The sequence below is a fragment of the Manacus vitellinus genome, unplaced genomic scaffold (assembly GCF_001715985.3).
Source record: "Manacus vitellinus isolate BGI_N305 unplaced genomic scaffold, ASM171598v3 scaffold_14_pilon, whole genome shotgun sequence".
NCBI lineage: Eukaryota > Metazoa > Chordata > Aves > Passeriformes > Pipridae > Manacus > Manacus vitellinus.
Genome location: NW_021939063.1, coordinates 16,703,820 through 16,713,884, shown reverse-complemented (window position 1 = coordinate 16,713,884; position 10,065 = coordinate 16,703,820). Strand labels below are relative to the sequence as shown.

At 50.0% G+C, this 10,065-nt stretch overlaps 1 protein-coding gene across 1 annotated transcript; it reads left to right on the top strand.

The window, feature by feature from the left end:
- Positions 1 to 974: 974 nt before the first annotated feature.
- On the top strand, positions 975 to 9,210 carry CUNH3orf18 (chromosome unknown C3orf18 homolog). Its single transcript, XM_018068591.3, has 4 exons — positions 975 to 1,680; positions 3,025 to 3,050; positions 4,643 to 4,772; positions 6,608 to 9,210. Exons 1-4 carry the CDS (start codon positions 1,447 to 1,449, stop codon positions 6,686 to 6,688), a joined length of 471 nt encoding a protein of 156 aa, XP_017924080.2. The 5' UTR covers positions 975 to 1,446; the 3' UTR covers positions 6,689 to 9,210.
- The last annotated feature ends 855 nt before the right edge of the window (positions 9,211 to 10,065 follow it).

Genomic DNA, 10,065 nt, shown 5'->3' with positions numbered 1-10,065 from the left:
TCCCACAGTCTCCCAGGCACTTCAAAATCCCCCTTTGCTTCACAAAGTTGTTCTCAGGGACATGTGAGACAAACCCTGCATGTGTGGTGAGACATTTACCTGCTCAGGGAGATGCAGGACGAGTCAAGGTGGCTGCTCCAGCTGCTGACTGACCACAGGGCAGCCTGGTGCTGCTTTCCTGGTGTGATTCCTCTGCTTCAGCACTTAGTGACAGATGTTAATCACGCTGTGAAATGCAGTTGTGGGCAGCAGTAAGGCATCACAGTATGGGAACTGCACAGTAACCTTGCCTGGAATAGAGCAGAGTGGAGCAGAACAATGGCTCATTTCTCTTTGCAGGCACATCTTTTTCTGTTCAGAGCTCATTAACCCCTCTGTCCCAGCTGCATTCCAGCCCAGACATGTAATGTCTGCTAAACTGCAGAGAAGTTACCAGAGAACTGCTACAGTACTTCCTGGGGTCAGCTCTGCTCCAGAGTTAGCTGCATTTTCATGGAAGCACCTCCATGAAGCATAATGTTATATACAGTGGTTTTATAAACAAAGTGTGCAAATACTTTCCACAGGCTCATCCCACAGCATTTTGCAACTCCTGATCATCTGCACAATAGAAGCCTGAAGCAATTAAAGCCTTTTATGCTCTCAGCATGAATAGATCTATCAAATTTCACAACTCCAATCCAAAATTGGACTAACTTTAAAATTAATACTGATAATTACCAGAGCATGACTAAGCTTGAGTGGGTTCTTTCCTGGGGGATTTGAGAAAAACTCAGTGTCTTTAGTAGCATGGGGGACCAGTGCAACCCACAGTTTCCAGAGCACATGGGATGTCACCAGTGACTAGCACAACAAGGAGCTCCTACTTTGGATTCAATAAAAAGCATCCTGAGATATGGATGCCTCACAGCTGAGTGTCATTTTATTGGATATGTTCCCACTGATATGTGTAACTTTACAAAAATTTCCAAGAGAAGAAGCAGGAAAATGCTGTGTCCCCTGGGGCAGATAGAGACCACCTGGTTCAGCCTGGGCCAGACCAAAGACAGGGGTTCTGAAGTTGTCCCCATATGGATCTGCCAAGTGCCTGCAAGGAGCAGAGCTGAGCAGTGAGGGGAGAGTTATTGCTGACTTAAGTGAATCAAGCTTTGGGGGCTCTCAGTACCCCCGAAAAATCTTTTCCTTATTTTGAGTCGACATTCAGAAACTGTCCTGGTGATTTGGGGAACTGTGGAAAAGACTGTGCCCATCTCCAAGAGCTCTGCACTGTTCATCTGTTCTCTTTCTCTCCTAGGCAGAATCCAGTGTGGTTCCTATGAAGGAAACCCATCAGTGGTGATGCTCCAGGACAGCTCTCACGTGAGGGTCCTCCATAGGAAGGGCAGCTCTGCACTCTGATGGGTGAGGACACCAGCTGGGCGACAGGAGCTCCCAAGAGCGGGCAGGATGAGTTACAGCTCACCCTCTGTGCACGACTCGTATCACAGCACCCCCACCACAGCCAGGCCAGACCCAGGGACAGCTCTGGATGTGACTGTGCCAGAAACAGCCACCATAAGCCCTGAGACTACCAGCTTCAACAGCACCAAAATCCCAGATGTGGCCAGCACTGGAGCCGGCATGAGCACGATGCTGCTGTCCTTTGGGATCATTACTGTGATTGGGTTGGCTGTAGCTATGGTAAGAGAGCCCAGCTAAATAATCCTCTGTCTCTTGAGGGTGGAGGGTGGCAAGGGGTTCTGGGACTGATTTGGGTTGAATAATTTATTTGTTTTCTACTAAAGACTCACCCAGAACTTCTAAGTATTGATAGTTCCTGAGATCCCTTTCTTTTTAAAGCCTTTATCCAGTGCTCCAGTATTTCTGCAGGTCCTGAAGTCTCCAAACAGGATGCCCAGCAGGCCTAGAAGAAGCCTTATGTAGTTATTTGTTTTTCATAGCAATAGGAAGTTCAATTAAAAGAACACAAAGCAGATATTCTGTTCTGACTTGTTACCTGAAACAGTTGCATTGATTTAAACCTTGTCAACACTGGGGACCTGCAAGAGAGTTCATCCAAATTAACTTTTACAGCAGACTGTTGAAACCATGTTGATCTCCCCTGTGGACATGGGGTAATTGTTTCTGAATTGAAGTGGCCTGAATCCATCCTAGTGAGACTCACTCTGGACTGCACGTCCCAGGCTGTGCTTGCTGGGTATCCGTCCTCGAGGGTTTGCTGTGTCACTAACCTTGCCATTAGTGCTGTGAGCAGCAGCTTTCAGAAACCACAGTTTCGGGCCCAAAACAGGCAGTTCAAATGCTGTAGTTGTTCTTCTGATGTATAACCAGATCGTTTCCCTGCCAACAGAGAAGAGGAGGGAGCAGCAAGCTCCCATTCCTCGTACGAGGAAGGGCTTCACTAACACAACCAGCAGAGGAGCCTACTGCAAAATTTCATTGCAGGCCCCGGGAGGAGTTTTTCCAAAAGCCCCTAAGAAAACCTGGAAACGGTCCTAAGTTCCCAAGAGCAACCTCCAGCGTCCGTAGTTCTCAGCACAAGGCTGTGGAGGCCCAAAGCCTCCCTTCCTTCCCAGCGCAGCCGCTCGTTCCGGCTGACCGAGGCAAGTCCCTGAGCATGCCCTCTTTGCTTCTTCCCTTTCTGCTGGGGAGGGGGTAGCAGCACTTCTACAGATGAAAACCACAAAGGGAAGCTTTTCCATCCACTCTTAAACTGCAGCATAGGTCCTGCAGCCACAGCAATGTGCTGAGCTACACCTAATAATACACCTAATACTCTTACTCCTACTAACACACCTAATAACAGGCCACTCGAGCACTTAGTGCCACACATGATGTGCTGCCAAGTTCACACTGATCCACATGGAATTTCATTTCCAGTTGTCACTTCTCCCTTCCCCCTGCTTTGGTGCACAGTGACACCAACCTTCTCCACCTCCCTTCTGTGTGCCCTGTGCCCAAAATTTCTCGGCTGCTCCCCATCCTGCCAGGACTGTTGTAATGGTGGTTCTCTTTCTCCTTCAGGTTCTGTATATCAGGAAGAGGAAGAGGTAAGTAATGTCTGTTGTTGGCTGAAGGGAACTCAGTGCTTCAAAATCCAGAATGAGCTGGGAAGGACACAGGGAAATGGGGAGGGCATAAATGAGAGCTGTCTGAGAGCAAGGCTGCAGGGATCAGCTGTGTGGGACAGGCAGGGACACTGCACTCCTGGCACTGGCCCATCCTCTGACACAAGAGCTTCCAATACTCCTCTGCAGCTTTGGAAGGAAAATAAGGTTGAGCAGGAGGAGGTTGGAGATCCTGCAGACTCTTCACTCCTCATCTGTGAGATGCACCAAAACAGAGGAAAGAGTTATGGGTGTATAAAGGAGCTGAGAACTCTGTCATGAAAGGTGTGAATCTCAGGTTTCTGCCATTTCCAGATCCCTGTTTTCCAACAGCCCAGACAGTGACAGCAGCTGGTAGCAGCACAGTGCAGAGATGCAGCTCTCTAGCTCAAGACTTAGTATCTTAATTTCCTTGCTAAGCTCCTAGCTGAAAATAAAGAAGAGAGCAGCATGCAGGAAGATACATGATTTGTTTCTTCTGTCTCTGACAGCAGGACCAGTGAAGATCCATTGGCTGTGGTACCTCCTCCCTACCTGATTCCTTGGGGCAGGCCTGGCCTGGCCACAGAATTTCAAGAATAGCTGCTGCCCACTGTAAAATTTCCAAGCCTGACCCTGCAGCCCAGGCCTGGATACTGCCACAGGAGCACCTAATGCTTGGCCTGTGAAAGTAGCACTGCTGGAGATAATGGTTGTGCTGGCAAACCCATCTAGAAGCAGGGAAAGAATGTGTCATCCTCACACTTGCCAAAATAGATATTTGTGGTGACACTGCCAGTAACTGCTTGTGTGTTTCCCTCTGCCACCCCCCAAAACTCGGCTACAGCCTGAGGCAGGGCTCAGTGCTTTCCCAGGACCATGCCCACCATCCATCATCCATCTCTGAGCTGCCCAGTACTTAGGGAGACTCCTTGGGGTAACACTTCATAGCTCTGTCTCTTGGAGCAATGATACAAGAGCAGGAACAGTCTGTCTGCAGGCATCAGCCTCCTGTGAGAATCTCCCTCTTTCCTGTTCTCTATTCATTGTTTATTATTTTCTATTTATTTTTATGTACTTCAGCCCTGGAGTTAAAGTACTGGTAGGTCACTGGAGCAAGAAGTGGCCTGCTGCTGGCAGACAGTGTGACATGGCAGGACAGGCTGTTGTGGGCACAGGGATGGGAGGAGCAGTCACAAGATGCCCAGCCAGTATGTTCCACTGGCTCTTTTGTGCTTGATCTTTTAAGGTCTGTGGGAACTTAAATCCCTGTCTGATTCCTCTGTGTGTAATGCCTGCCAACATTGATTAGTGATGGCAATTAATCCCTGTAACTGCACTCTGGGTGTCTTCCACTCCTGCCCACTGCATGTAGTAGGTTTTTCTCCTCATCCCTGCAGGACAGGACACAGCCCTTACACAGCAGGAGCCACAGGAGCAGAATCCCTGTGCAGCAGGACAAACAGCCTGGAGAAAGCCTCAGCAGTGGGGTGGGGAAGGCAGCCTGAGCATCTGTTCTTCTCAACCAACCCTCTTCCCTCCCCTCCCATGGGCAGGTTGGAGAAGCTACGGCACCAGCTGATGCCCATGTACAACTTTGATCCCACTGAGGAACAGGATGAACTGGAGCAGGAGCTGTTGGAACATGGGCGAGATGCAGCATCTTCCCAGGCATCACAGAGCAAGGTAGGAAAGACCAGTGAACCTCTTACTGCAGCCACAGGTACCTTCTTACAGACAGGGGGGGCTTGTAAAGTAAGACCTCAGGAGGACTTCCTCACCTCTGCCAGCCCTGGGGACTTGAGCATTTTGGAGTGCTTAGGATGGACTGAGGAGTCTGGCAACTAAGACAAAGTGTCTGGGGAGACAAAGTGCTGGTTCTACTCAAGTAGGAGAGAGAAAAGGGGCAACTTGAGTAATTAAGGATGAGTTTACTACAGTTCACCACCCAGGGCACCATAAGGAAGCAGTAGGATGAATATAGTTTTCTGGGAGACAGGGCTTCAGTGCCCACAAAGCACAAAGGCTCCTTTGCCCTTGCCCTGAAAAGCAAGTAATTTCCACCCAATTCCAAGCTATCCCCACTTTGCCTAAGGATTCGAGTGTGGAACAAGGCCTTGCTGAGGGAAAGAGCTAACTGTGCTGGAAGCCCTAAGAACACAGAGAGCCTGCACTGCTGGGGCACAGCACAGCTGGGCTTGTCTGCACTTCCAGGCCAGCCCTGCTGGGCACAGAGCACAACAGGGAGCAGGGTTTTCTGTTTGAGTTTGGGGTTAGAGAAGAAGCAGCTTTGACCCCTTCTGAGTGCTCCAAGGTGTGCAGTGTGCTGAGAAATTACCAGGCCCTCAGAGACCACTGACTTATTACATCTGTGAGTTAGAAAGAGCTTGATACTTTGGCCCATAATTTTTGACTAACGGCCCAGGTGGGTCTTTGACAAGAGAATATCTCCTTCCCAGTGTAGCAGGAGGTAGGAGAAATAGGGAAGAAGGGCTACTCACCATCATTTGAAGCCAGTTTCACAGTGTTCTGTGTCCTCTGTCACCTCCACCACACAAAAAGCCTTTCTGAGAGAGCCAGCAGGGATGGTTGGAACAGGTACATCTCAGCCAGTGATACAGCCTCTCCTTTCTTGAATGCCTCACCAGTTGCTCTGTGCTGCCCATGTCTTCCCCTGTTTTCCTGTCCAGGAGCAGGAATTCTCCCAAACAATTCTCAGTCTTTACACCTTCAGATAATCTGTAGCAAGCTTGGTGTGGGCAGAAAGGGAAAGAGGAGATACTAAATAGAAATGTAATTATAAAACATTTACCTTGACCTTACCCAGCCTGCTGAAGAGCACAAAGGAGATGTGTGTGTTTGAATATAAAAGATAGTCAACCTATAGAATATGCTGGTTTGGGAAAGCAAGAAATGTGTTGTATAAAAGCAAAAGATCTTGTCCTTAGAGTAGCACATACTGGGAAAACATCAGATCCCTCTATTAGTCCACACAGGGGACTTCCCTGCAGGTAGTAGAGGGGGCAAATTATAAGGGCAGAAGTAACCTTAGTACAGCAAAAGCAGATCCTTCCTATACAGGGACTGGCCAGCAGGACACCTCAGATCCCTCCAGAGCTTGCTAACGCAGATACCTGTGCTTGGAAAGTAAAAGAGTTTAAAGGCTTAACATAATAAGAGAGGGAGAGTCTAAAACAACAGCCCGAGTTCAGGCAGTGGCATGCTTCCAGGCCTCCTTGATGTCTCAAGTCCTTTCATGCTGCCTTGTATACATAAATAGGGAGAGCCAGTAATCCAATGATGTGGGGATTTTCACCTGGCATGGATGTGCTGTCTTACTCCCCAGCCTGTTGTATTTTCATGTCACAGCCTCACTAATGCCGTGTTAGCCAGGCAGCCCCGCTGGGGGGGATGAACCCGGGTCCAGCAGTGCAGCCCATGCCCAGGCCGGGCAGTGCCCAGGCAGGGCAGTGCCCAGGCAGGGCAGCCGTGCTGGCTCTCACCCTCTCCTGCCCCCGCAGGTGCTGCTGGCCGGCCAGGGAGCCGTGCAGAGACCCAGCCGCCTCGTGTTCACCGACGTGGCCAACGCCATCCACGCGTGACAGCACCTGCCCCGCCGGGCCCGCCGAGACGAGGCAGCAGAGCAGTGACTTCCCGCCCGCACGGCCGAGCCGCTGAGCCCCGCTGGGCACCCCGGGGGGTTGTGTTAGCAGTGGGCACGGGCCCTGCCACCCCTCTGGGAAGCAAACCCTTCGTGAGGGCAGTGGTGATTTTTTGGTGCTCCCGTTTCTGGGCTGGCGCTGGCTGATTCCACCTGCCAGGCTTTGTGCTTCGGAACGGCGCCTGCTTTGTGTAGCTTACCCTGTCAGAGCACACGTGGGGGCTCTCTGGGCCAGGGAAGGAGGAGAGGTGCACGTTTCAGACACCTTCACCCTTGGCTTTGTGTCACCAGGCCCCAAGGGAAGCGATGAATGAGCCTCTCTGTGCAGTGACCACAGCTCTGGCAGGTCCTGGGAGTGGTGGTGGGGGTGACTGGTGGCAAAACCCCTTTGAGCAAGGAGAGCTGAGTGGTAACTGGGGCATACCAGGGAACACACACACCAGGGGTTTATCCCTGCTGTGGTGTGTGGGCTGCTGATAAAGGAGCACCCAGGGTGCTGTTGAAGCGTAGGGAATTCGCTAGCTTTAAAAAGTGAAACAGAGAACATTTGGCCGATTACATCTTAACTGAGGAAGTGGCTGAATATCCCAAATCAGGGCTATTGTACAGAAAGAGTGGAATTCATACAGCCAGAGGCAGGGGCTGTCAGGGTCTGGCTGTGTGACTCTGTGCTGCTGAACTAGGAATAACAGTGCTTGGGCCACAAAGAGGAGTTGAGTTGGGGTTCCAATATCTCATATCCCCTCCTGCTTTGGCTCAGGGAAGTTTCTACAGGGCAGAGTGTTATCCAGAAGAAAAGATTAAGCTTTGAAATACTTTCTTTTAAATAAAGAAAAACATGTGTTGGCTCAAACATTACAACAGCTCCATGGCTGCCTCCAGAGGTGACTAACAGCTGGTTTGTACTTCCTTACCTGCCAGGATCTGCAGTCAGAGCCTTCTCTTCTTCCCACTGAAGGGAACACAGAGCTTTGTGTTAGCCTCTGCTCATGTCACCTGCTAGGAACAGGTAGGTTGGACTAGACAGGTAAGCCAGGAGTTTCCCTTAGCCCTGAAGCATCTCTCTGCCTGTGCATCCTTCAGGGCTGCAGGAGGAAGAGTGCAGAGGGGTCTCTGGCCACCTTGGCACGTGGCAGTGCAGTGTGGGGTCTGTCCTCTGCTGGTGGGCACCAGCCCCAAGGGCTGCAGACCAGCACAGCAGTGCCCAGCACCAGTGCCCAGCCCCGCCCTCAGCCCTCCTGATCTTTTTCTGGTACGTGCATTTGTCAGTCAGATCATATTCCATCCACAGTCAAAGCAGAATCAGGGCAAGCCAAAATTTGAATGCAGATCCAAAGCTTTATACAAGGGGATGTTTCAGAATGGCAATTCAGGTATCGTGTGCTTTGCTGCAAGTCTGGACCTGCCAGTTAGTTTTCGTTCTCCCAAATATTTTTTTTCCTTCCCCACTGTGATTGTTTTTTCCATATTCATCAAATGCAGGCTCTTTCCTGGGCATGTGCCACTGACCCCTGCAGGGCACAGCTCCTTACCAGCCCTCCCTCCTTCACTGACACAGCTGCCCTCATGGCAGCTTTGCAGGGCTAAGTTGCTTCAACTTTTCACTATCCTGCTGTCTTTGGAAAAACTAGGGAGTTCTGGGAGTACATTAGGACTGGGAGCGTAGAAAACAGCTCATCCTTCAAAGCCAGGAGACCTGGCAGGAGGCATTCCTGGGCTGCTGTTGGAAGGAAGGTGCCTGGGTACAAATACTCAGTTTAATCGAGATTAGCCCTTGGAATTTGAGCACTGTCTGTGGGTCTTCCCAGAGGTCATGACCAGCTGAGAAACAAGCATCCCTCCAGACACACACACACACACACACTTACCTTCTCCAGGTGCTCTCTGGGAGTGGACAGCCCCAGTTCTGCAGCAAGACAGGGATGCAGAGGGCAGCGGGGGTGCACGGCCATCCTAAATCACAGCACTTCTCCCAGAAATCTTAGGATCAGAACTTAATTGGTTGTTTTAAACTCAATAAAAGGCAAGTGTAAGCTGAGCTGTTCCCTCAGTCCCACAGCCCACATAGTGCTCCTCCCCCAGCTCCGTGTGCTGCCCTGGGAGCTGCCCAGCAGTGCATGTGCCAGCCCAGGTGCAAAGACTGCACCCTGTTCCGTGCTAATACTGAGATAAACCTTGTACAACAAACACACCTGCAGAGGAATTCTCTCCAGACATTCTTCCTGTGATGGTAGGCTTTGTGTCCTGTGATGACTGCCCTTAGATTAAAGTACAGATAATAAGGCTAAAAGAATATTACGGGTATGTGCTGGGCTTGTACTGGAGTATTCTTTTAGTTCCATAGCACCTCCTCACAGTTCTTGGGAGTTCATGTATAATTTAGCAGAAGCATTATGATGTAATTTAATTCAAGAGTTTCTGTGTTTTAAGCATTGAAATATAATTAAGCTATTTACATGAAAATCTGGTGTGATTGTCTTTTTTTCCCCCACATCATTTGCATTTTCTGCAGAAAACTGCTGGAGTGGATCCTCAGTATCTGTTGGTAATTTGTGTGCAGTGAATTCCCCTGCTCTTTCAAAAACTGAATTAAGTGTCAAAAACATGGAAGGGGAAGCTGTGCAGGGGTCAGGGTTTAGTGTCCTACAGCACAGAAACTCAGACCTCTTCAGGAAGGTTTGGTGGAGAAGGGGGAAGAGCAGGAGCTTCCAGTTGAGCCAGTCCTGGGCTCAAAGAGTACAAAAAGATAAATTCCCACTTGTCTGTTTGCCATATTACCCATTACCCAGCTGAACTCCTGCACAAACTAGGGGTTCATCAGCACTGGGGTGAGCAGGGCTGGCAGTAGGGGGAGCTCCACGATGGCACCAAAACACAACTGTCAGTGTGTTTTGGGTTTGCTGCTGCCTCACCTTCTGGCCAGCAGCCCCCAGGCTGGGCACTAGTTAGCAGAGCTGTCAGATGAACTGAAGAGGCAACAGAATTAATTGTATGAAGAGCTAAATACCTGTATAGCCCACAGAACAATGGGGGTGGGGGGGAATGGACTTGACTGTGGATCCTTCTGGATGTGCACAGGAAGCAGAATTGGCTTGTGCTCCAGTCAAACCTCCAAGATAGACAAGAGGATGGAATTAGGTACCCACATTTGGGCCATAGGGGCTTTTCTGTTCCCCTCCATGTCTGATTCCTCATGCTCATTTCTTGTTTTCACATCGATCTGTGGGTGCTCCTGAATGACCAAATCTTGTTTTATAACCCCCTAAACTCCAGTTCTGATCAAGAGCCACTCACCTTGTCTGGTGATGTGCATGTGTG